This window comes from Berghia stephanieae, chromosome 10 (assembly GCF_034508935.2).
Source record: "Berghia stephanieae isolate SIO BIC M18660-M18661 chromosome 10, UCSD_Bste_1.3, whole genome shotgun sequence".
NCBI lineage: Eukaryota > Metazoa > Mollusca > Gastropoda > Nudibranchia > Aeolidiidae > Berghia > Berghia stephanieae.
In genome coordinates this window covers 13822150-13848349 of record NC_088369.1, presented here as the reverse complement: position 1 = coordinate 13848349, position 26200 = coordinate 13822150, and the positions used below count along the sequence as shown (strand labels likewise).

At 37.3% G+C, this 26200-nt stretch overlaps 4 protein-coding genes and 1 pseudogene across 5 annotated transcripts in view; 4 read left to right on the top strand and 1 right to left on the bottom strand.

Moving 5' to 3' along the window:
- LOC144980555 (N-acetyllactosaminide beta-1,6-N-acetylglucosaminyl-transferase-like) overlaps positions 1–12010 on the bottom strand; it is a 38507-nt pseudogene extending 26497 nt beyond the window's left edge. The window contains exons 1-2 of the transcript XR_013646926.1: positions 11806–12010; positions 7252–9027 (exon numbers count right to left, since the gene is read on the bottom strand). The product of XR_013646926.1 is annotated as an N-acetyllactosaminide beta-1,6-N-acetylglucosaminyl-transferase-like (transcript). The remainder of the gene's footprint in view (positions 1–7251; positions 9028–11805) is intronic.
- Positions 12011–16789: 4779 nt separating this feature from the next.
- LOC144980578 (uncharacterized) lies at positions 16790–17860 on the top strand. The gene has a single exon (XM_078928254.1). The coding sequence runs from the start codon at positions 16790–16792 to the stop codon at positions 17858–17860; it is 1071 nt and encodes a 356-aa protein (XP_078784380.1).
- A 1041-nt stretch (positions 17861–18901) lies between these two features.
- LOC144980577 (uncharacterized) lies at positions 18902–20287 on the top strand. Its single transcript, XM_078928253.1, has one exon. The coding sequence runs from the start codon at positions 18902–18904 to the stop codon at positions 20285–20287; it is 1386 nt and encodes a 461-aa protein (XP_078784379.1).
- Positions 20288–20301: 14 nt separating this feature from the next.
- LOC144980576 (uncharacterized) lies at positions 20302–20802 on the top strand. Its single transcript, XM_078928251.1, has one exon. The coding sequence runs from the start codon at positions 20302–20304 to the stop codon at positions 20800–20802; it is 501 nt and encodes a 166-aa protein (XP_078784377.1).
- Positions 20803–20958: 156 nt separating this feature from the next.
- On the top strand, positions 20959–22014 carry LOC144980575 (uncharacterized). Its single transcript, XM_078928250.1, has 2 exons — positions 20959–21440; positions 21669–22014. The coding sequence occupies exons 1-2, from the start codon at positions 20959–20961 to the stop codon at positions 22012–22014; spliced, it is 828 nt and encodes a 275-aa protein (XP_078784376.1).
- The last annotated feature ends 4186 nt before the right edge of the window (positions 22015–26200 follow it).

The window sequence follows — 26200 nt, the reverse complement described above, 5'->3', positions numbered from 1 at the left end:
CTCTTCATCGACATAAGTCTGTGCATGGTAAAGGTAAGCGGGCTCGCAAACATTTGCATCGGGACGTGGATCCTTTCTTGCAGCCACATTTGACAAGTTGTTGGCACACTTTGGATACTTCCGGCTGTGATGACCAGTATGGTAAGAGCTTTCCTCCGTCCATTTTCCAGCCCCATTCCAGAGGTGATGGTAGTACAGGATCTTTTTCTGTTGCAGAGTTCAAAACATAGCCAGCTTGATATGCCGCCCGTTTAATGTGTTGCTGTAATGCACTTCTTGTGGGGAGGAAGTCTCTCTATTGCACGACCTTTTTGGCAAAATAAATATTTTCTTGCTGCATTAACACCTGTGCAATCTAATGCTTTGTCGTACATAGTGACAGTAAAGGTCTCGAGCTGGGTGACGTGATGATCCGTAATGACGTTTGGTTTCCTTTGTTTGCTTGTTCTTCCAACAACGGAAGCATTGTATTGATGAATTTCGGCATATTATGAGACAAATCCAGCCCATGTTTTTACATCCTGTTCCAAGTAAGTTGATGAAACATGTTGTAGCCAGTCCGTTTCTTCTGTCATATAAGGGTCATTTGTCATGTTTGAAATAATGTTCGATGGAGCAGTGTTTGTTGCAGGTATATTTTATCAAATGCAATTTCTTGGGCGACCTTTAGAAAATCCGACAAAATATTGCTGTCTGTGTGAATGTCGTCAGAAGTATTCATATTCAACTTTACTCGATCAACACCGGACTCATCATTTGTAGGTTTCTGAAACACGGAGATACTTGTTCCGTGGACAGAGTTTTTGTGAGTTGTTGAGCTTGGGTTATAATCAATGTTATCAACAGCAGCAACAGTAAAAAGTTCTTTCTTCAGATTGATTGGGCAAAGAATTCCTTCCTCTTCGAATCTATTTTCAGCTGCTGATGCGATATCCGATGACAATGACAACATACGTTTATATGAGGAACACAACCCTAGCGAAAATAATGTGTCAATAATCTTCTTTGATCTTTTATGTGTGTATTAAAAAAATACTTACATACAACGGTAATGGCGTCTCTTTGATCTGCGATTGTCTTTTTTGAAAAGTCGACCCGGTTTAATTTTAATTTTTGATATTGGACTTGTAGATAGGCTTTCTTGATGCCTGGAATCTGACTTTTCTGAAGGAGACGATCCAACCAAAATCATTTTGATTAATGTCAACAGGGAGTTAGGCACTGCGCCTTCTTGTCTTCCAATCCCGATGTCCCATTGTGTTGGTGTTTGCGGGCATTTGCGAATGATGTCTTGTCGGATAGTTTTTGCTGCACGCCACAAAAACATTGCATTATCATCTGCTTGTTCCTTTTAATTCTTTACTAATAACGCAGCAACTTTGTTATCGTGTGCTACATATGTATTTCGTCCAGAAGAATAGAATTCTATGCTTGGAAACACTCTCATAAGCCGCTATTTGAACCGGGTGGGTGTGCATAGCTATTTCCACAGCCTCTAGTGGTGCACTCACTTTTAAACTTCTTAATACGTTTTGACAACTGGTGGGTTGCATTATGGTTCTCCTCTACATAAGACACGACTGCTGCGAAAGCGAAACTTTCATCAGGACCTGAATGTTTTCCCTTCATATGATTAGTCTTCGATTTTCTACCCTTATTCGTGTATTTGATGTGGCAGAGTTTATGGTAGTGTGCCTCTTTCGCTACTAAATCACCACCATCGATGTAGCTGATCATTGTAATATCTTTTATCAAAGTTGCTGTAGCAAGTATCTTATCTTCCATTTCCTTCGTCATTACAGCATGGAGCCTTCCTGGTCGCTTATTTTGACATATAAAACACTTTGTCCTGTTTGATTTCAACTTCTCCTCTGATTTTTGACATGGTTCCCTGATACTTCTTCTGGGTGTTGTTTCAATTGGCAATTCGGTACTCAAAGATGGATCTTGAAAATCAAAATCCTATATTGTAATGTTCGCTTCTAGTCTAAATTCATGCTTTTCTTCTTTGTTTTTCTTGTCTTGGAGGCTTTTAATTGCATTAGAGTTATATTTCACTCGACAAGACCGATGCCATTTTGCATTGTTCGATTTCAATTCTTCAAGAGTTCCATTAAGATGTGTTTTGACATTGCTATCAGCTAACGAATTATATTGATTTAGATTTTCTAGAAAGGTTAAATATCCTTGGTCCTTGTTTGGAAGTTTAGAATTAGCTGGACAAATCAATTTTACAGATGAATCAATTAGGCAAAAATCAAACACTTTTTCCAGTCATTTGAGCCAATAATTTTTGTCATCGTGCATGAAAACAGCCAAACGAACAATGCTCAATATTAGGTACTATCTATATAATATGTCTGCATACATATGTTTACTTAATTTATCACTAATGGGGTTCTTCTATGTCCAACTTTTTGGCGGTTATATGACCTAAATGACGTTAACACAATTGTATCAACTAGTCATTCACCTAAGGCACAATCTGTTTTGTTAGCATGTGCATATATACGATTTGCATATCTCATGGTGAGAAAATACATTTCTCGTTGTGTGTGATTTTCATAGGTAAAGCCATAATTAATACAGTACTTTACATACAATGATCAATGCCTAAAGCACGGTGGTGGTGGTGGTGGAGGGAGTGAGAGAGAAAGAGATAGAGAAAGAGAGAGAGAAAGAAAGAAAGAAAGAGAGAGAGAGAGAGTGAGAGAGAGAGAGAGAGATAAAGATAGAGAAAGAGAGAAAGAGAGAGAGAGAGAACATCCCCACCATTACATTTCAATCAATGAAATAATTCTATGCAACTGTGTATAGTAATATGATTATATCAATACCAATCCATGCTAACAAAGAGTTATAAAATGAGTCAACACCGGTTTACGTTTTTTGTTTCCCTTCAAACCACCACCGCCAGCCCCAATATTGGCCCATTCTAAAAATAACTTTTTGGAAACGTCAGCCGATTGGGTAATTTTCACCGACCCGCACCCCTCCACCCTGCTTCTACCTTCGCGCCGCTTCGTGTTTGTCACAATGATATGTCGCATTCACACATCGGACGCCATGATAAATATTGTTGCCGATTTAAAAATATCAACTTTTATTTACTTAATTTCTTGGCTCACAGACATCGCTGGAAGTGCTTCTCTATCACATTTTGTAGCCCTTGACGTGCTTTACAATCCCTGAAAGTTTCATGCTTTCATCATTCGTTTGCACAATTGAGCTATTTTTCCCCCTTAATTCCCTCTGCTAATAGCGTTATATAAGTTTTCAGCCGTATTGTTATCATTATTATTGGTATATTATATTTTACTGGCTTTTATTCATCATTCGGTTCGGTGTGACCTGACGAACATCACGCTCCCAACCGAGCGAGGCAGCAGTCTTCCGTGAAAACATGCTCCCTTTTACGCTGTCACCGTTTAACTTTTTGGACTTATTCATGCAGTTAACTCGGCAAAGTTACAAGAATGGTTTGCCATTGCCTATTCTTGTCGCCCTCTGCAGTTGGCCAGCTTGACCTGTTACCGTTCGACACCACGAGGAGGTTGCAGTAGGGCTTGATGATGATCTATCTTTGCAGACTTGGCATCATCCATTTGTCGAACTTGTCGAATTTGTCGTCAGCCAGTTACTAGGCGAAATAAATTTAACAAATGTGACAAAACCAAAATTGGGACATGGAATGTCAGGACCTGTGCCCAAAAAGGAAAACTAAACAACATTCTGAAAGAAATGAAACGGCTCCAAATAAATATTCTTGGCCTGGCAGAGATGAGATGGAAAGAGCAGGGAACCATGTCAAAACAAGAAAACAACATGACATATAAGATCATATGGAGTGGTGGAACCTCTTTCCAAAAAGGAGTAGGGATGATCTTAGACCAAAAATCAACCAAATTTTACAAAGGGCACGTAGCAATCTCAGACAGAGTTTTGCTGGTTAAGCTAAGAGGACCTGTAGTTGACACCAATATTATTCAAGTTTATGCACCAACAGAAGAGGCGACAGATGCAGATATGACAGAGTTTTACCATTCACTAGACAAAGCAAAACGAATGTGTAAATCACAAGAAGTCCTTATGGTAATGGGGGACCTAAATGCTAAGATTGGCAGAGGCAGAGATGGTGACATAATCGGACCACATGGACTCGGAGACAGAAATAAACGAGGAAACATCTGGGCAGATTGGTGTAGAACAAATAAATTAATGATTTCAAACACCTGGTTTCAACAACACCCAAGAAGAACCTGGACATGGCAATCACCAGGGGACAGAGCAAGGAACCAGATAGACTTTATAGCAGTATCATCAAGATTCAGAAATGGCATATTAAATTGCAAAACCTACCCAGGCGCCGATGTAGACAGTGACCATGTCCCAGTTGTTTGTACAATAAGGATAAAGTTTAAAGCTATTCAGAGAACAGCTGGTAGAATAAAGAGGGATTACAGGTTATGCAAAGACAATGGCATACAAACAAAAATGAGAGAAGAATTTGAAAATGCACTCATGATACAAAGCCAAAGTGAACCTGATAATGAAAAATGTGAAAAACAATTTGATATATTCCAAAAGTGTGTCAAAGCAACTGCAGAAAAGCATTTACCAATAGCTCAAATAAACAGCAAAAAGGAATGGATGACAAATGAAATTCTAAACCTATTTGAAGAAAGACGAAAATGCAACAGAGGGTCTGCAGAATACCAAACATTGAACAACCACATTAAATCCAAATGCATCGAGGCACACGAGAACTATCTAGACTGGAAATGCTGCGAAATCGAAAGAGAATACAAACCCAACCCCCAACAAGCTCACCAAAGAATAAAAGAACTATCAGGGAAAAGGAAAAGCAAAGCAGCAGGAAGTTGTATCCAAAACAAACAAGGGGAACTGCTATTTGAAGAACAACATATAGAAAGCCGATGGGTAGAATACATAGGCGAACTGTACAATGATCCAAATAGAAATGAACCACCACTGAAATTCAAAGAACCATTAAGCGGACCAAACATCACCAAAAGTGAAATTGAACATGCCATGGAACGAATGAGGGATGGTAAAGCAACAGGCCCTGATGAAATATCTGTAGAGGTATTAAAAAGCCTAGGAGATCTAGCAATTGATGAACTTCACATATTATTCAACAATATATACAATACTGGGAAAATTCCAGAAGATCTCTGTAACTCTATTTTCATAGCAATACCAAAGAAAGCAGGTGCAGTCAGATGCGAAAATTTTAGAACTATAAGTTTAATAAGCCACATCAACAAAATACTGTTGCGTATAATTATCAACAGGCTAAGGAATAAGATTAACCCCGAAATCGCAGAAGAACAATATGGATTCCAACCTGACAGAGGGACAAGGAACGCAATATACCTCCTCCGTGTTTTAAGTGAAAGAGCTATACAGGTTCAGACCCCACTATACCTCTGTTTTGTCGACTACAAAAAAGCTTTTGATAGAGTACGCCACGAAGAAATACTAAAACAACTGCACTCCATTGGCGCTGATGAGAAAGACCTCAGACTCATGCAAACATTATACTACACCCAGCAGGCATCTATCAAAATCGGAAACTCTACAGGAAATTCCATTCCTATTAAGAAAGGAGTCCGTCAAGGGTGTGTTGCCTCACCAGATCTGTTTAATCTATACCAAGAAACAATCATGAGGGGCATAAATAATATGGAGGGAATAAAAGTGGGAGGTCACAACATAAATAATATAAGATACGCAGACGATACGGTACTCATTGCAACATCAGAAATCCAACTTCAAAAGATTGTTGACAAAGTGGTAGTAGATAGTGAAGCCAAGGGAATGGAAGTGAATATCACCAAAACGGAATGCATGGTAATACAGAAAAACCCCGAAAACAACAACACCTGCAATATAACGATTCACGGCGAGCAACTTACCAACGTAGAAAGTTTTAAATACCTAGGTTCAATAGTGACAACAGATGGAAGATGTAACCGAGACATACGAGCAAGAATAACTCAAGCCAAACAGGCCTTCATGGACCTGGGAAACATTTTGAAAAACAAACAGATGTCGTTCGGGATTAGATTCCGAGTCTTGAAGTGCTACGTGTGGCCAATCTTGTTATACGGATGCGAAAGCTGGACTACAAATGCAGAAACACAAAAGAACATTGAAGCTTTTGAAATGTGGTGCTTGAGAAGGATGCAGAGAATATCGTATACTGCACACAAAACGAACGAAGAAGTGCTAAAACAAACATACCAACAAAGGAAACTAATGCCCTTAATAGTGGATCGACAACTATCCTTTTTCGGACACATAGTAAGGAAAGATAAGAATGAATACCTGGCAAGTTGTGGAAAAATACCTGGTAAACGCGCCCGGGGGAGACAAAGAAAAACACTCATAGACCAACTGAAGGGCTTCACCAGCCTAACAATCCAAGAGCTGTTTGAAAAGGCAAGAGACAGGGAGGAATGGAGAGAGATAATTCATGCAGTATCCGAAGCCTGGACCAGGCATGGAACCTAGAAGAAGAAGAAGAAGAATTCATCATTGTAATTTCCTATTTAAAAAATGAAAGAATTTTTGTTATAAACGGGTTATTGCTTTTGCACAAAAGAAATGTAGTCTATTAGTATTGCATAAAGAAAAACAATGTTATTTAATATAATGCATATTTTATTGATATGATAAATCTGAATCAGCATACAGCGATATCTTTTTGGTCATGATTGACAAGTCAAGAATTCTTCAAGTCTATTCATACTGGATAATGATAATGGTGTTGCTGCTTGGAGGTCTAAGAAATGGATAGCAATAGCAATGAATGAAAAATGAATATAACAGGTTCAAAAAGAAAACAAAATACAAGACACGAAGCTTTTCAGACAACAACAATTAAAAGAAAAACCCAATTAAAACATAAATACATTCCAACCCCCCCCCCCCCCCCTCCCCACTTATACAAACCCCCAGATCAACGACTAAATGTGTCGTACGTCCTGTCCTCGCTGTTGAAGATTTTAAATAAGAATATTAAGAGGACTATTGAATTCCTACGTTTGAAAATTCCAGCTCGTCCCCAATGCGCGCTGCCAAATTCTCGACTGCGCCCTGGATCGATTTCCTTCCTTTGCTTGTGAAACGTAAGACGTTATGAGCTATCGGGAGAAAAGGTCATGTAAAGTTATAGTTAAAAAGCACCCCCCCCCCCCTCCAATAACCAGCATTCAGTCAACTTACCTGCCACCTTTTTGTCCAAGTGTACACAGAACGTGTGCTGAGGCCTGTACAAGACACGGAAGAGTCTTTCTAGATGATCGAAGTCCTGATGGGCGAGAATCACAAAGGCTAAAGGGTTCTCTTTTTCTACCGGAGACCCTTCGTCCAGGATGTATCCACGAATCTTCTTGAAGTTCTCGCAATCCGTAAACATCTCACGCACACGTTCCAGTTTCATAAAGTCGTATCCATTTTTAGGGCGATCCACGCGGAGGAATTTCCGAACATTCTGTATCTCGACGTTTGATCCATTGATGATTGCGGAACAGTCGAACCGGTCACGGTATTGAATTGTGTTTCTGTGATATGTTTGAATAATCTCAACAGTTTTTGTTAGATTTGGCCGGGGTTTGATATTCGTTGATAACTCTTTGTCGTGATTTTTATTTATGACTTTCTTGCTTTTAGATGAGTTCGTCTGAACCTTGGCTTTGGTTTTAACTACTAATTCCTTGATATCATGTTTATGAACATTTATTTTTTCCGTGGTAAAACTTGAATGAAACATCGTTTTCTTTTTTAATCCTTTGTTGTGATGTTCATTTATTCTCGTCGAAAATTTGTTGGGACTATCTCTTCCTCTTAAATCCTTGTTGTCATTTCCACGAACAACTTGTGTGCTTATTGTTGTCAAATTTTCTTTAGGTCGCGCTCTTGTTGATATTGAACTTTTGCTAAAATTTCCTTGGAGTAAATCTAAAGATTCAGAATCATTTGCATCCAGTTTTGTTTGTTTGTCTTGATTCAATCTTATCAAGACATTTTGTATTTCAATTTTCTGTCTTGTTTTCCGAATAACGTCAATTCTTGATTTTTGAAAATAAAAATATAGGAGTTGAAATAAAATGGCAAGGGCAGAAAGAATAACCAGTGCATGAATTATAGACACTTTGAATTTGATATACCATCTATTTCTATTTTGTTTATATTTGACGCTTAATATTCTCGATTTTTCCATGGTTTTATTTCGGTCTTTGAACACATTCATTGAATATTGCACTCTATGAAATCTCAAATTGTTGGGGTCTTTTATATAATATCTAATATAATATCTGTTTATTCTTGTCTATATTTTAAAGATGTGATTATGAATGGGGTTTTCAAAATATCCAATTAGCCACTTTTGGAATCCACCCTATGCCATTATATGAGGAGACTGTATCTAGCATTGGGTGTGTCCCTTAGTAGTCCACAATAGTCCACTACAATGAAAACCATCACTCACTGCCAAAACAGTATTGCTAAGGGCTGGTTGACGTAAACGAATGAAGAAAAAAAAAAGACACAAGTCGCATTACACACTGAAAACAAGTAAGCCACAACACCGAAATACCAGTCTTGTCCGATTTATCCTTCGTTAATATAACACTGATAAAGGGAGTGAAAGAAGCAGAAAAATGCATTTACTCAATACTTGCAGTCACAAAATTATAACAACCAGTCCCTATTATCCATCTCTCTCTCTCTCTCTCTCTCTCTCTCTCTCTCTCTCTCTCTCTCTCTCTCTCTCTCTCTATTTCTTAAGATAATATGACAATGATTTTATTTTTTATTTTTTTCAATATCCAGTAAACCACTTTTTGAGTCCGCTCTTCTACGCTATTGCTACACTGAAGTCTTGAGGTTTCAACAACCCCTTATATTATCCCCTCACAAAGGTGTGTACATCGAGCATTGTGTTCTATCCTAGAGGCCGGCCGCTGCTCTGTCTTCCAAAGTTGTGACGTCATAAAGGATCTGCAGTCAGAAGGGAAAGGAAAAAGAGTTCAATTTTAATGTGAGGAAAGGCTTCAAGACCGTATCACGTCAGGATGATTGTTATTTGTTTTGGGGGCTTTTACGGCGCTTGCCACACACTTTTAGGTCATTTCAGCGGCCAGTAAAAGGGGAAAATGATAGAGGAATAGTTGCAAATTTCAAGTTTAAAGCACCATAGAAAAAGAAACAGGACAAAGATTCAGATAGGGAACAGAAGATTCCACTAGAAATCCATCAATGTGTCTATTTTGACATCTTGAGCTTGAGATTTTATATAGCGCAATATCCACTAAACGTGCTCAAAGCGCTTTACAAGAAGTCCCTGACCAACAGCAACACGTAACATGAAGTACGAGACATTAGTGGTATGAGTCAAGGGGCATGGAGCGAAGCGAAGCCATCATAAACGTATAGCCTGACACTGACCAAAAAATGGCCACAAATATAGTTCAACCAATGGAATCACAACAATTCACTAGACGCTGCACAAACCTAAAAAGTGACGTCAAACTATAAGTCCTAGTGCGTTCTAGTGTCAGGCTATAATTATGTTAACAATGGCTACGAGCGAAGCCATCGTTATCTTAAAGCCTGACACTGACCCAAAAAATGACGTCAAAAGACAAGTCTTTGGCCGCAAAATAAAATAAATCGTGAGTTGTATTCAATGGTTCAACCAATGAAATCACTTGTTTCCTTGACCTCTTCTAACGACACCCCGCTAGACGGCAGTGCCGGGTCGTCGGAGTCAGTCTCTGGTGTGGGTTAACCCCTAGACTACAGACTTTTCGTACACGGTCCGAGGAACATAGATTAGACCGTAGCCATCGTTAACTTATAGCCTGACCCCGTGGCCTTCGTAAAGTTATGGCCTGATACTGACCAAAATTGACGTCAAAATGCCAGTCTTTTGCCACAAAAGAAAACAAATCGTAAGTTGAATTCAATAGTTCAACCAATGAAATAACTTGTTTCCATGAGCTCTACTAACGACAACTCACTAGGCCGTGCAAAAACCAAATAATGACGTCAAACTGCCAGTCCTTTTGGGTTTCAGTATCAGGCTATAAAATAACGATGGCTACACTGACTGACCAAAAAAAAAAAAAAAATGACGTAAAAATGCCAGTCTTTGGTTACAAAAGAAAACAAATCGTGAGTTGTATTCAATAGTGTATGTTCGTGTATGTCTGTGTCTGTTTCTGTTGATGTTCATACCATGAACCAAACTGAGCATTGTTTACCTCACATGAATTGCCTTTTTTTTTTGGACAATAAAGATTATTATTATTATTAATAGTTCAACCAATGGGACCACTTGTTTCCATAAGCACTATAACGACAACTCACTAGACAGTACAAAAACCAAGTAATGACGTCAAAATGCCAGTCTTTTTGGGTTTCAGTGTCAGGCTATAACTTAACGATGGCTACGATTAGACGCGATGGATGTGGGCGTAGCCATCGTTAACTTATAGATAGTATGCGCTTGGCTAAGAAGCTCATAACATTGCCATCCGGAAGTATAACGGACCAACACACAAAACTGTGTGTAACCATGAACGTGTATAGTCGGGTTAATACAGTTTAGTGAGCATTACTCATAAACGTGGATGGCAAAAAACAATAACAAAGACCTGAGTGACGTCATCTTCGAACTATCTATAGCCTGACACTGACCAAAAAATGACGTCAAAATGCCCGTCTTTAGTCACAAAAGAAAACAAATCGTGAGTTGTTTTCAATAGTTCAACCAATGGGACCACTTGTCTCCATGAGCACTACTAACGACAAATCTCGAGGCGGTGCAAAAAAAAAAAACAACAAATAATGACGTCAAAAGACCGGTCCTTTTGGGTTTCAGGCTATAACTTGATGGTAACGATGTGGGTCATTATAAATCGACATAATATGTGGACGAGAGAAGATCTGTTTAGACGTACAGATAATATGCTTCAACAGTCATGACGTCACTTCCCTCGTAATGACGCATGGTAAATTAGTAACTGGCTCTAAACGATCGGAACAATGGCGGACACCCTTATGAAATATTTCCCCGGCGAGCATAAAAGCGTATCCAGAGGGGAAAAACCCCCCATAAATTTGATCATGTTTTGACCTTTACACATTCTGATCACAAGGCATATGAAAAGTTTTAGCCTGCATGAAGATTAATAAGTAATGATTTTCTTTGTTTAGAACCAAGATGGCTGCCGTTGCCGGGCGGCGTGACATCAGACTACTGAATCCAATTAGATATATATATATATATATATATATATATATATATATATATATTTATATATGTGTGTGTGTCTGTGTGTGTGTGTTTGTGTGTGTGTGGATGTATTTGTGTGTGTATATGTGTATGTGTATATTTATTAATTTGTTTACATATTATTTGCTATTGCCATTGTGAAGCGCTATTGAGCATTGTGAAAGGATAATGGCTCTATATAAATTTCCCATTACATTACATTACATATAATAAATTTAGAATAGAAAATAAGATGCCATTATTCTGGCACCAGAAGATGAATTACACAATTTATGTATTCAGTTCTCCGGAAGATTAATTTTACACTTTCAATGAAATAGGAACCAGTTTGTTTTGTTTGTTTTTTGTTTTTTGTTTTTTGTGTGTTTTTTAATTATTTTTTTTTGGTTCTTTTTTTTTTTTTGACATCACACTGTTTTTCTCTCTCTATATATAAACAAATTTATTAATCATAAAGAAAAGGGAAATAATGAGCGTACCTTGTCCACACACACAAAATAATAGGCAAATATTATATCCTAGGGGAAGACACTACTTAATTAAAACACAAAGTTTAATAAATGTTGAAATTTGTCACTTGCCCATGGAAGAGGTCGAGACTTGAATATTATAACAAACGATTCTGATGCCACTTAAAATATTATTTGGCTTGCGTTGCAGCCGGTTTATTCAGTGGAGTGTAAAAATGACAAAAGACGAAGTAAATAATATTACACGCGTGTGTATTTGCGCGCGTGTGTGTGTGTGTGTGTGTGTGTGTGTTCAGTGGAGTGTATAGGTATAAGCTCAATTGTATAGGCCTTACGCACCGATAGGACATATAACACCTTGAAATAAACCATAGATTTTGCATTATTTGTTTCAAATTTCAAATTGTTCCATTTCTGTACAATACGAAGACCGAACCAGTTTTGTCTTATGTTTGTTTTGTATCTAGTGACAAGAATCTTAAATTTGTCCCCTCTAGTAAAAGTAATATTAGAATATGAAAAAAAATAATTGAAAAGTCTATCCTATCCAGATCATGCACCAATCTATAAACATGAATTAAATCCCCACGAATTCTTCTATATTTCAAACTTGGTAAGTCGGGAAATTCCAACCTTTCCTTATAAGATAAATACTGTATGGCATAAATCTTTTTGGTAGCTCTCCTCTGTACACATTCAATACTAATAGATTGTCTTTTATATAATAGTCTCCAGATGCAATTTCCGTATTCTAGAATTGGTCGAACGAGCGATTTATACAAATACAAAAATATGGTTTTATCAAGACTTATAACGGTTCTATATATTATTCCCATCATTCTGTTTGCACGGCTTACAAACTTATCAATATGTACATCAAAATTCAAAGTGAATCAAAAGTAACTCCCACATCCTATTCATAAGGCACAACGGAAAGTAGATTTGACATAGAAGTATCGGTAAAATAATTATGACATGGATTATTTTTTTCCTATCTGTAATACTTTACATTTCAAAACATTAAAATCCAAATGCCATGTTGTAGACCATTTGAAAAGTGAAAATAGCTAATTTTGTAGAATGTTATGATGCTCAGTTGTACTATAGATCTTTGTATCGTCTGCAAACAGTTTGCAGGTTGAATTTATGCCACATGGTAAAGCATTTATATATAAAAGAAATAAAAGTGGTCCCAATTCGCTTCCTTGGGGTACACCGCTAATTACATTCTTAAAATCCGTCCCCACCCCATTGACAATGACTATTTGTATTTGATTATTAAAAAGTATTTAATCCAGTTAAAGATATTCCCTTTAAATCCACATGCTTTTAGTTCAATGAATAATCTCCCGTGTGGTACAGAATCAAAAGCATTGCAGAAATCAAGATAAACAACATCAATGTATTGATCACGATCAATTAACTTGGTAAAATCCTCCATCACTTGTAAAATTTGAGTAATGCATTCTCTCTTGGATCTAAAACCATCGTTTAGCATCGTATGACTTTTAAGAAAGTCCATTATTCGGTTTTTCAAGATACACTCCATAACCTTGCAGAGTATGCATGTTAAGCTGATGGGTCTATAGTTTGCAGCATCCAATTTGCTGCCCTTTTTATGAATTGCAGTAACATTGGCTTGTTTCCATTCAATGGGTAAGGTACCAGATTCAAGAGACTTATTATATATTGATGATAGCGGCTGTGATATTTCAAAGGCCACTTCCCTCAGTAAACGGGGATAAAGGGAATCGGGTCCCATGCTTTTAGTCACATCTAAATTCAACAATTTAATAATAATAATAATAATAATAATAATAATAATAATAATAATAATAATAATAATAATAATAATAATAATAATAATAATGATAATGATGATGATGATGATGATGATGATGATGATGATGAGTATGATGATGATGATGATGATAATAATAATAATAATAATAATAATAGAAATAATAACAATAGTAATGATGATGATGATGATGATGATGATGATGATGATGATGACGATGATAATAATAATAATAATCATTTATAATAGAAACTAGACACTTTGCATTTACTGTTATATCTGATGAGAGAAAACCTATTGATACGCGATATATATATATATATATATATATATATATATATATATATATATATATATATATATATATATAAAATATATATATTATGTCGTGTTCACTTGAAAAAGGTCAAAGGCCGAAACGTCGCCTTATTTATGAGTCACATTTACTCCCTTTATCTTTTTCTCCATCTTATTAACTCATTTAGCCACCTCTAGTTTTTGATTTCACATCATCCTAGCTCACTGGGTTATTCGTCTTTCCTTGGAATAAACCCTAAAGACACATTTTACATGGGCATGAATATAATAAAGGGAATTTTATTTTTATTCCTATATATAAACCACTGGCCAGCTGTGTCACCTGACATGAATCCCATTGAACGTAATATTTGGGATTTTATTAAAGCAAAGCTAACAAAATAAAACAAAAGAGAGAAAAGAAAACAAGAACAAAAAAAAAAACACACACAAAAAAAAAAAAAACCCCAACAACTTTAAGAAACAACAAGAAAGCTGTGCAAAATTCGATGAATTGTTTAACAGAGAAATTCAAAAGATCATACACCAAAAGAAAACTTTTGTCAGATTATTTACTAATGGCGCGTGTTTTTCTGGAGGGGGGGGGGGGGGTTGCTCCCAGGTGTCAACCTATCAAAAGTTGTAAAATTTTGTGTCAAACTCTGAATGAATTTGTCTTAACTGAATACAGATTTTGATACCAAATATTATAAAAGTTTTCTTCTTTGAGTCATATAAAAAGTACTCTAAAACCGCCGTCATCACATTAGAGATTTCACATTGTCAAATATGTTAACAAGTTACGCACCACAAAGTATGAAATGGATTCATTGTTGTTCCAAAATATCACGTGCTGACTCGGTATTTCCGTTCCGGCTAGTGATTATGAATTCGTCATACTTGTTTCCGAATAAAAACAATTCATTCGCTTTAACTGTTATAAACTTACCACTTATTATGAAGTTTGCATTAAATTTTGAATTTATTATTTATGGCATATTATCTCCATCATGTTGCAATTACCAAAGACTGATGTGAAAACTATAGCTTTAAATCATTTGAGATACTCAATGTTGTCAAATTAACAATTAATGCTGTTTATATAACTGAAAAATTGTATCTACGAATGAACGTTTCACAAAGCATTTAAAGTTTTTAAAAACATAATATTATAGTCCGTTCCACAACCCGTGTGTACGCGTTGACGTGGATATCTTCACAACCTTCTGATGGATTTTAATGATAACTGGCTCGAACACTCCAATTTTTAGTGACATTAAGCCGATTTTTTTTGCATAGGTTACAATATCATACTTTGGAATTTTTCTTCTTTACGGTATATAAAAAATGAAGGGTCTGGGATGAGTGAACATTTTGATGTTTGACAATGCGATGTTATAGATAGAATGAAGATGACGTCACTCAAGCCTTTGTTATTATATTTTGCCATCCGCGTTTGTGAGTGATTCTCACTGAACTGTATTAACCAGACTATAAAAGTTCATGGTTACACACAGTTTTGTGTGTTGGTCCGTTATACTTCCGGATGGCAATGCTATGAGCTTCTTAGCCAAGTGCATTCTATCTACACCATTAATTTCAACATTTTAAAGTTTGAGTCATATTTTATTGCAAACGATGAAAAGATCAAAGCAATTCGTCATTGTGAGAAAACCGTTTGGTCAATTATTATCGGTATTCAAAATTTGTAATGTTAGTTAAAATATAAGCTCGCATGCAAAAAATCATGGCTCCACATTTCGTAACTTTGGAGGAATGTGCAATATTCCGTGCACACAGGATTGGAACGGACAAAAGGCTCTTAAACGATACGATACAAAGCGAAATCTCTATCGGTTCCACTCTCGTGAAGCTGCGAAAAGAAGTATTCTTGTATCTGTCGGCTATGGTATTGGAATTTCGCAATCAACCATGAGAAGATGATTATCGAAATACGACGGAGAGATCACCAGTGTGGAACGACGAGAAGGATCGTAGACAACTTTGATATGGATTTCATCCAACGATGTACGGAGCAAAGGAATGGACGTCTGATAATTCTCGTAGGAAAAGGACCATGGGTTTTGGACAGAGGATCGTTGATATTCTTGCAGGCGGTGAGTATTCCGGATATCTAGAAGGACGCCATGCCGTTTTTCTTCTCTGTATCACCTGGAAGTAGAGAATATCAATCTGGGGTCAATGAAAAGGTATTTGAATACTGGCTAAATACCGTTTGCTGGCCTTCCATCGAAGCACCCAGCTGTATGGTATTTGACAACGCTACCAATGATCACTTCAAGGCTCCAACTTTGGCAAATATAAAAGCTGACATGATTTCATGGTTTCAATCAGGTAGCACTATATATTTTAACCATTTATCAATGGGCTAACTATACTTCTTAGTAACAGCAACGAATCAAAAACAGTTTTCAAAACAGACTGTCTAATCAGGGAGATTTGACACGAGGTTGCGCGACTTCCCCAATATCACTGTGAGCGCAATCCAATCGAGGTTATAGGGCGTAAGTAGTGGGAAAGATTGAGAGGAGGAACACAAAATTTACTCTCACCGACGAGCCCAAAAATTCTATAACAAGGGAAGACTGTGAAAGGGCATGTTGAGAAAAAAGTAGTGCCGGAATCGGTGACAGTGCTTGCGGAGAGTGAGGCGGAGAGAGGCGACTGAGTAGTCGAAAGGGACAGAGCTGTCCATCGTTCTTCTTGTTCAAAATAAAGTTTTTTCTTATTCTCATTGGATGTCTCTTGTCGAATTTGTGTAGTTATGGAAATTTCTATCTATCTGTAAATATTCAGAACATTCTGGTGCCGAAAACCTGGGAGACTTTTAGATGGATTATTGTTTATAAACTTTTGTGAAATAGAGATTTCAAGATGTCGACTAGTGACCGAGAAACTTTAATAAAGAAACGTGCAGCCAAGAGAGGCTGGCTAACGAGAGCTGTGGATCGATTATCAGTTATAATTAACAAAAGTGATGTTTCTAGAGAGGAAATCGAGGTTGGACTGAACAATGTAAGTAAACGTTTGGATCAGTTAAACGAAATTCAAGACAATTTAGAATTACTTTTAGAGGCGTCAGAATTGCCTACGGACATTGACGAAGCAGAAGAATACATCGTGCGTGCTAATGAAACAACCGCGCAAGCCAATCGCAAATGGAACCAGCTTTCCCAAATGCCGGTTCAGGGCCCAACACCTGCACAACTTACTACAGTCGGATCCCATTACACCGCGTCACCCCAACTGCCGAAAATTGAGATAGAGAAATTCAACGGAGATTTTTCCGAGTGGCCATCATTTGAAGACAAATTTTCAGCTCTTATTGATAAGACCAACTTACCAGACATTTCGAAATTTAGCTATTTGCAGAGTTTCTTGACTGGAGAGGCAAAAGTTGCCATTCAAGGACTTTCTTTAACATCAGAAAATTATTCAGTTGCTTTGGATATTTTAAAAGATCGTTTTGGTCGAAAAGAAAGAATTATTTTTGGACACGTGCAAAATTTGTTAAATGTAGAGTTTCCAAACACGCGAAACACGAAAGCATTGTGGTCGGTGTTCAATCAACTACAAGTGAACATTAGAAGTCTGAAAAACTTGGATGTAGATGGCAGCAAATTTGGTTTGGTTCTAACTCCTATCATCGTGAGCCGGTTGCCGTCGGATATTCGACTCATGTGGGCCAGACAGAGCCTCAGGAAGGAAGCGGATCTTGACTTCTTAATGGATTTTTTGCAATGCGAGATAGAAAATCGGGAACGCTCTTACAGCTTCAATCCTGAACAACGTGAGCGGCGTGAACAACGACAACCAACGAATCGTCATCATGGATCCTCGTCAACGGTGTCTGCCTTTACGTCTACTATGAGTGATGACAGCGGGCGTTGTTGTTTTGCTCTGGTAAACACCCAACGGAAAAGTGTCGGACAATTAATTCGATGAAACAAGAGGATGTTTTGATTAAGATTAAGGACAACAAGTTGTGTTTTGTTTGTTTTAAGAAAGGACATATTGCTAAAAAATGCTATTCTCATTGTAAATCATGTGGTCAAAAACACAATGCTTTCTTCTGTAAGAAAGAAGACACAAAAAAGTTGGATGTTGATGTTAATTCCGAATCCACCAATGTTAGTTTTTGTAGAAGTAAACTTACAAACGAGAGCACTGTGTTACAAACCATGAAAGTGTCTGTAAATGGAAATCAATTTACAGCTTTGCTGGACAGTGGTGCTGACAGAAGCTTCATCTCCACTGGAGCTGTCAAATTGATCCATCCAACCTTGTATGGTCGTGAGAAATTGAATGTGTCTGCCTTTGAGGCTAAGAAGCCATCTGGTAATTCCACAAAGAATGTTTATGATGTTAGCTTTGACTTACCAGATAGAAGTAAGACTTCCATGTTTTTGATTGAGGTGAACACAATCTGTGCCCCATGTATCGGCCTGCTATACCTGTTAGTGTTATGTCAGAATTTACCGCATGCAACTTTTCTGAGAATTTGCAGAGTGATGGTGATGTCACTATTGACTTCTTGTTTGGACAAGATTATTATTGGAAGATAGTCAGAGCAGGAATCAGTGTAAGTGGGTCCTCTGGATTGGTCGCTCAAAAGAAAATTTTTGACACATGAGTCTCTCAGGGACTTATGTGAGTTCAAACACTCAGACAAGGGATTCGAACCCCACGCCACTATTATGTTTAACAGATATCCCTCATTCAGACTTTAGAAAAATGTGGGATTTAAGTTACCTCGAATGTTGTCACGAGGCCAAACCAGAAATTAAGTCAAAAGTCATGACTGGATTTTTAGAGAGCATTAAGCACAATGGGCAAAGGTACGAAGTGGCCTTGCCCTGGGTCGAAACAAAGAAACAGTCTTTACAGACAAATGAAGAGCAAGCCCGAATAAGGCTTGAATAGTTAGACAAAAAGTTGTCTAAAGATCAAGTATTAAAAGAGGAGTACAATGAGGTATTCCATAAGATGGAGGCAGAGGGCATAATAGAAGAAATAAAAGACGAGGAAGAGGTGACAAATGTCAACGTGAAGTTTTATCTTCCACACCGACCTGTGGTGAAGATGTCTAGTGTGTCTACCAAGATACGTCCCGTTTTTGATGCGTCTGCTTCCGGTCCGAATTCAGTCTCTCTAAATGACTGCATGCATACAGGCCCAAACCTGTTGCCGTTGTTAAGTAATGTACTCATGCGTTTCAGGAGGTACAAAATAGCGTTAAGTGCAGACATTGAAAAGGCGTTTCTCCAGATCTTGGTGAAACCTGAAGATCGAGATGCCCATCGTTTCCTCTGGAAAGTTGGTGACAAAATTCACGTTATGCGCATAGTCCGCGTACCGTTCGGCAATAAGGCCAGTCCATTTTTGCTAAATGCAACGATCCGACATCATTTGTCCAAGTATCCAGAATCAAATACCAAACAAGAACTGTCAGATAACATGTATGTGGATGATTGGTTATCGGGTGGTGACACCACCGAAGAGGTTCTGAGTCTGAAATCAGAAGCCATGAAGATCATGTCTGAAGCTGGCATGAATTTGTGTAAATGGTCGTCTAATAGTTCCGACATTGCTGAAAATTGTGAAAGACAATTTAAGGATAAGACCATCGAGGTCGAGTCAGTTAAGGTCCTTGGAATGCATTGGAATCCAAGGGAAGATTCATTTACCTTTGATAGTGAGGTAGTCGCGTCCGATTTGATAGTGACTAAGAGGTTAGTGCTCAGTTGCATTGCCAGGATCTTTGACCCTCTTGGGTTAATATCTCCGTTTATCGTTACTGTGAAAATTTTGTTCCAGGATCTGTGGAAACTGGGAGTTTCGTGGGATGAAGAGGTCTCCGAGGCTATGTGTCATGCATTCCGTTCTTGGCTCAAAGGTGTAACGGAGTTGAAGAAGTTGTCCATTCCAAGGTGTTATGTTGCAGTGTCTTGGGGGGATAAACAAAGAGTTGAATTGCACTGTTTCTGTGACAGTTCCATGCAAGCTTATGGCGCGGTCATATATCTAAGAGTTCTGGAGTCAGATAGTTCAGTGTCCGTGTCCTTGGTACTATCGAAGGCTAGAGTTTGCTCGTTGAAACCCGTTACGTTGCCTAGGCTGGAGTTGTTGGGGGCAGTTGTAGGGTCTAAGCTGCTTCGCTCTGTTATCAACTCACTGTATTTACCTGATAATGTCAAGTATTTCTGCTGGACAGACTCCTTGGTTACGTTGCAATGGATAAGAAGTGACCCAACTAGGTGGAAACCATTTGTTTGCAATCGGGTGGCTCAGATTCAGGAAGTCAGGAACCAGTGGCGTGGAACCATTGTCGTGGTAAAGAAAATCCCGCTGATTGTCTTACCAGGAGTTTAACTGCAAAGGAGTTGATGGCCAACCCATTGTGGTATAGAGGTCCTCCTTGGTTGAAGGAATTTACGGGCGATACGAATGTCTCAGAATGTGCACCTAATGAAGAAGCGCTGGTAGAAGAAAAAGGGGCTTCTGAAGTCAATACTTGCCTTGTTGGTGTTGAATCATTGTTAGACTCAAAACGGTGGGGAGAATACACTAAGGCTGTTAGAGTTATGACATGGGTCTTGCGCTTTATGAACAATGCTACCAAAAGAAAAGTGAGTAAAGATAAGAATCTCTCTGTTGAAGAGTTAGATGCCGCCAATACTAAGCTCTTGTTGCACATCCAAGCCGTTCATTTCTCAGACGAAATCAATTGCCTATTGAAGAAGGAAAGGTTGAAGAAAAGCTCGGTGCTGTACAAAATGAATCCGTTTCTAGATGACTCAGGGCTTGTTAGAATGAAGTGTCGTTTGGAGTTTTCTGAGTTAAGTCATGATGAGAAGTATCCGATTATTCTGCGAAATGCCATTTGACTTTGTTGCTTGTCCGCCGAGAACACGTTAGTTTGAAACATGCAGGTGTGTCACAAATGATGGAATCTCTTCGTAACAGATATTGGATCATAGGTTTGAGGTCTCAAGCTAAAAGGGTTAAATGTTATTGTGTGCGGTGTAGAATGTAGTCAGGCCATGGCTCCACTTCCTGCCGAACGCTTGAAACCATCAGATGTTTTCAGCATTTGTGGTTTGGATTTCGCTGGTCCGCTTTACGCGTCGGATGCAGTTGGAAAGAAGTTCTATATTTTGCTCTTCACTTGTTGTGTGGTTAGGGCTGTCCATCTCGAACTATGTGAAAGCTTATCCTTGGGGGATTTCATGTTGGCCTATAAGAGGTTTTTTGCAAGGCGCGGTCAACCAACAAAGATTTTGTCAGACAACGCAAAGACATTCCAAGCAGCTCAGAGACTTATTGCTGATAGTTCAACCGGTGACACCGTGAAGTGGTCATTTAATGCACCCAGAGCTCCGTGGAGGGGTGGAATTTGGGAAAGGCTCGTTAGATATTTAAAACAGTCACTGAAGAAAACTCTTGGGAATAGGGTGTTGAAAAGAAGTGAACTTGAAACGGCACTGGTCGAGGTTGAGTCCGTGATTAATAGTCGTCCGCTTACGTATGTTTCTGATGACCCGCAGTGCCAAGAGGTGCTTACTCCGTCACATTTTCTGTTGGGTCGGTCTGATGGTCATAAACGCGTTGTCGGTGGTAAGGCACGTTCGCTTTCCAACATTTCATTGCGAGATGGTCATTTACAAATCAGCAGGCAATTAGACAAGTTTTGAGAGTTCTGGTATAAGGAATATATCCGTAATCTTCCACTTGTTAAATCTTCACCCAAAAGTTCACCAATAAGAGAAAATTCATTGGTCTTAATCAGAGAAGATAACTGTCCTAGGTTGCATTGGCCTATGGCTCGTGTAATTCGCTTGTTGCCCGGGCGCGATGGTTTGGTAAGAACCATAGAGTTGAAAACTGCTAGGGGAATTCTTGTAAGACCAATACAAAGAGTACATGTTTATGAATTGGATGATGGTAATGAAAGTGATTACATCTTAGAAGAGAGTAATCAGGCTAAATCAGATGAAGATCAATCTGTCAATGAAGGTTTACCAACATTTAGTAATAGGAGACTAGGTGTCACTAAGAGAGGTCGTATTGTAAAACCACCGAATCGTTTAGATCTATAATCCTGTTAGTGGTCGGGGCATTGCTGCATGATTTTTGGCTTCTCCCGTGAGCGTGCAGTAAAGCGTCGCCTACTGTATATGAAACAGGAATAACATGCTTTGTTTGAAACATTGATGATTTAATGCTATCATTTATGTTGTTTTCATGATATTGACATTATGTATTGTTTGAATTAATGTAACGCAAACCTATTATCAATGTATTTCGTTTTCTAAGTGAACTTGTTTAATCGGAGTTTACTGTACTTGAACTTTTCCACCTTTTTACTTATACTCGTTCAGGGCACATTGAAATTAATGTCCATTGTTTACCCTTTTACCCCTCACTTTTGCTTGCCTCTTCACCCTCTTCCATGATTTACCCATTGTATTAAGTTAAGAGAAGGGAGGGTATGGGCTAGTTGTTTTTAACAACAAGAGATGAAGTGAGTTGTTTTTGTTTGGAGGCGCCGTTCATACGGCGTGTGCGTGAGAGGTGTGTAAATTGTAAATGATACTGTCAAAGTTCAGTCACGGTTAGGTGTCCGTTGAAAAAAAAGAGGGGATACCTTTGCTTTGCCTTTCTTTACCTATTCTTATATTATTACTCGAGACCTGTGGGGTGGGTACCGATGTTATCATACCACACGTCTAGATTCCTTTTTTTTTTACATTGCACTTGCATATTTTTCCTTCTCCGACTTCTCCTTTTTTTTATTTGCCGTTGGTGGAGATAACCAGTAGGTTAATGCAAACTGGTGTTAAGCAGTTAGGCTTTATACTTGGAAGTGTCTTTATCTTAAAGATTTTCCTTTATTATCTCTTTCCTATCTTTATTTGTATTAATGTAAACGTCCATTGACTTTGAATGAAAACAATAACATGCTAATGATTGTTATCATGGTGTTATGTTAAATCTTGAACGTGAATCTTGATTTTCACACTTTTTTGTTTTTAAATTCTATTTTTAGATTATTTTTTTTTTGATACTTTTCCTTTAACTTTACTTTCATCTGTTTGATTGAAGTTTAATGTAATTAAGTACTTCAAGGTGGGGAGTTAATGTTGAGAAAAAAGTAGTGCCGGAATCGGTGACAGGGCTTGCGGAGAGTGAGGCGGAGAGAGGCGACTGAGTAGTCGAAAGGGACAGAGCTGTCCATCGTTCTTCTTGTTCAAAATAAAGTTTTTTCTTATTCTCATTGGATGTCTCTTGTCGAATTTGTGTAGTTATGGAAATTTCTATCTATCTGTAAATATTCAGAACAGGGCATGCTCCAACCTTCGCAAACTGGAGGGAATTTACATTTTATTGGATAGAATGATGCTCATAGTCTTTCCATAGGCGTTCCTTTCTCCTTTTCATCCTCCTCGTCATCAGAATGTGAAGATTGATGTGTCCAATATTTCTTGGTTGTTGCTGTTGTTATTATTATTATTATTATTATTATTATTATTATTATTATTATTATTATTATTATTATTATTATTATTATTATTATTATTTATTATTATTATTATTATTATTATCATTATTATTATTGATGAACACATGTTTATATTTGTGGAAACACTATATCATGATTTGATGAATTTCTACTTTTGACCAGTCTAAATTAAATTTATGTAATCTCTTCGGCATAAACACCAAGCTATTTCTCAAAACTTTGCAATCAAATATGTTGGAAGCGCGTAATGTTCACTTTCGTTTGTATTAATCAATAATGTGTATTGATAGTTATAAAATGTAGATGTCTGATAGATAAAAATTGTCGTTCGTTCCTTCGTATTCAAATACTGTATGTTTATCGTTTAAGTTTTAATTAACCGGACATTCCATTTTACCGAATTCCTTCAAAATGAATGTGAGGAAAATTCATAATTTTGATAATGTAAATCTTCTGAGTTCCGATCCTTACCTTATGATTTAATATAGCTGTAATAAGCGAAATCCTTTCCCATTGTTTTTAAATTCACAAAAAAAAAAACACACTTTTTAATTACGAGAAATTGATTCAGAGGTTCAAACATTTATTTGTAGCTGTGCATTGAGGGACAGCTGAGAAAAAGAAGAAAAACACGCGCCACTAATCAGCAATCTGACTATAGTTGTGTCTCGTTTCCAACTATTATATGTCAGTGTGTTTGTTACAACCAGTTGAGTATGGCACTATTAGCGGAAACAAGCTGTCTAGTTTCTTTTGTATAAGACTATATATATATATATATATATATATATATATATATATATATATATATATATATATATATATATATATAAATATATATATCTTTTCTTTAAAAAATATAGCCTTGTGGAGAACATTGTGCTTATTTGAGTCAATAAAAAAAAATATACGGCGTAGAACTCTACTGAAAGATTTAAAAATTAGAAATGTATTTTTTACAGGTAGATAAACAGATAACTTGATTTCCTTTTATAATTTACAGTAAGTTTGAAAGTTCGTTGCGTCACACAGATATCATAAAATACGTAGGCGACTACACTAACACTCTCAAAAACAACCAATTTCGTCACTGTAAAAAGTGGTCAGTTTGGCGTTTTTACGACAGGAAGAACAACCAAATGTTGACAGATGGAGTTTGCCCATTGTTTTGATTTTCAGCCGCCATTTTGATTTGTGAAGTATTGAAATGTAGTGCAAAGCAGTCCGAGGGTCTTTTTTCTATTAGGGTTAGCTCGAGATCGGAGGATTTTTTTTTCTATTAGGGTTAGTCATAAGTCTTAGTAAAGGTGCAAGGGTGTTTGTTTTTCCATAAGTTAAGTAAAGGGGAGACATTCCGAAAGCTCCTACATCCCCAGTATTATTTCAATTTGTATTTTCACCGTTGATCTTTTGTCATGCGTTTATATATTCAATTTGTCATCATATAGAAGCATTTAAAAAAACTCTAGACCAAACCTTGATAGATTTGTGACATTTTAAAATTTTCTAATTTGACCATTGTTTTGATTTTCGGCCGCCATTTTGATTTGTGAAGTATTGAAAGGTAGTGCAAAGCAGTCCGAGGGTTTTTTTTTCTATTAGGGTTAGCTTGAGATCGGAGGATTTTTTAAATATTAGGGTTAGTCATAAGTCTTAGTAAAGGTGCTAGGGTGTTTGTTATTCCTATTAGGGTTAATTAAAGGTACTAGGTTTAATTTTTTTTCTTGGGGTTAGTTGAGGGAATATATTATTAAAGTTGTTTTCCTTTGGAGGGGCTTTCAGAAGGCTTCCCAAGTCTCAGGGGCAGACATTAAGCAAGGTGGGGATTTTCTTACCACAACCTGTATTCACACACGAACAACTGTATATCGCTGTGTCACGGGTCAGAGGCTATAGTGGCTTACAATTCATGTTGGGTCATATAGAAAAATCAACTGAAGATAAACCAAATTACACAGACAACGTTGTTTACCAATCTGTCTTTATAAAAATGATGGTGAGTACAATATCGAATGAAAATAGTTCTTTCCTCGAGAAATTGCGGGCTTTTTACTAGTATATATATATATATATATATATATATAATATATATATATATATATATATATATACAGTCCACTCCGGATAATCGCAACTCGGTTAATTGCAACTTTCGGTTAGTCGCAACATTTCTCAAGAAACGGAATTAATTCTATATAAAAGTCACTGGTTAATAGCAACAAACTTCGGTTAATCGCAACAAATTTTCAACCTCAAAAGGTGGCAAATTCAAGAAATCAATTTTAAAAAATGATTTAATTTCGTCATAGGTGAAATTATGACAGATTGAAGAATCGAGAGTGGGGTTTGCTAAAGTAGTGTGTCACCACTCTATTAGACTCGAAAAGGCTGGGCATTGCAGAATTGGTTTATGCGGTCATCTGTCCATTAGATAGGATGGCTTGGCATAGTCTAGACAACAGGTAGACAATGACAGTTGTAAAGAGAAACTGAGCGATATCCTTTGTTTTGGGATTGACAGCTTTGCATATGGGTTTGGTAAGAGCTTATTGTCTCTCATCACGGCTAATCTCTTTGACTCTTACGAATGTTGAGAACAAAAGAGTGAAAGTTAAAACAAACAAATTAAGATTTCGGCTTGCATCAAAGCTGATTTGGCTTGGTTTTTATTTCAATCTGTGGTGTACTAAGAACAATGTTTACAACAACTGGCTTGAGTTTACCATATATGGTATGAAACTGATCAATGGACAAATCAAAAT

What these genes read in the sequence shown, in the direction of transcription:
- LOC144980575 (XM_078928250.1), top strand. Translation starts at nt 20,959, where the DNA reads ATGGCTCCACTTCCTGCCGAACGCTTGAAACCATCAGATGTTTTCAGC. An exon ending in ATTAATAGTCGTCCGCTTAC is followed by an intron (nt 21,441 to 21,668) that starts GTATGTTTCTGA and finishes TTCACCCAAAAG; the next exon opens with TTCACCAATAAGAGAAAATT.
- LOC144980576 (XM_078928251.1), top strand. Translation starts at nt 20,302, where the DNA reads ATGGCCAACCCATTGTGGTATAGAGGTCCTCCTTGGTTGAAGGAATTT.
- LOC144980577 (XM_078928253.1), top strand. Translation starts at nt 18,902, where the DNA reads ATGGAGGCAGAGGGCATAATAGAAGAAATAAAAGACGAGGAAGAGGTG.
- LOC144980578 (XM_078928254.1), top strand. Translation starts at nt 16,790, where the DNA reads ATGTCGACTAGTGACCGAGAAACTTTAATAAAGAAACGTGCAGCCAAG.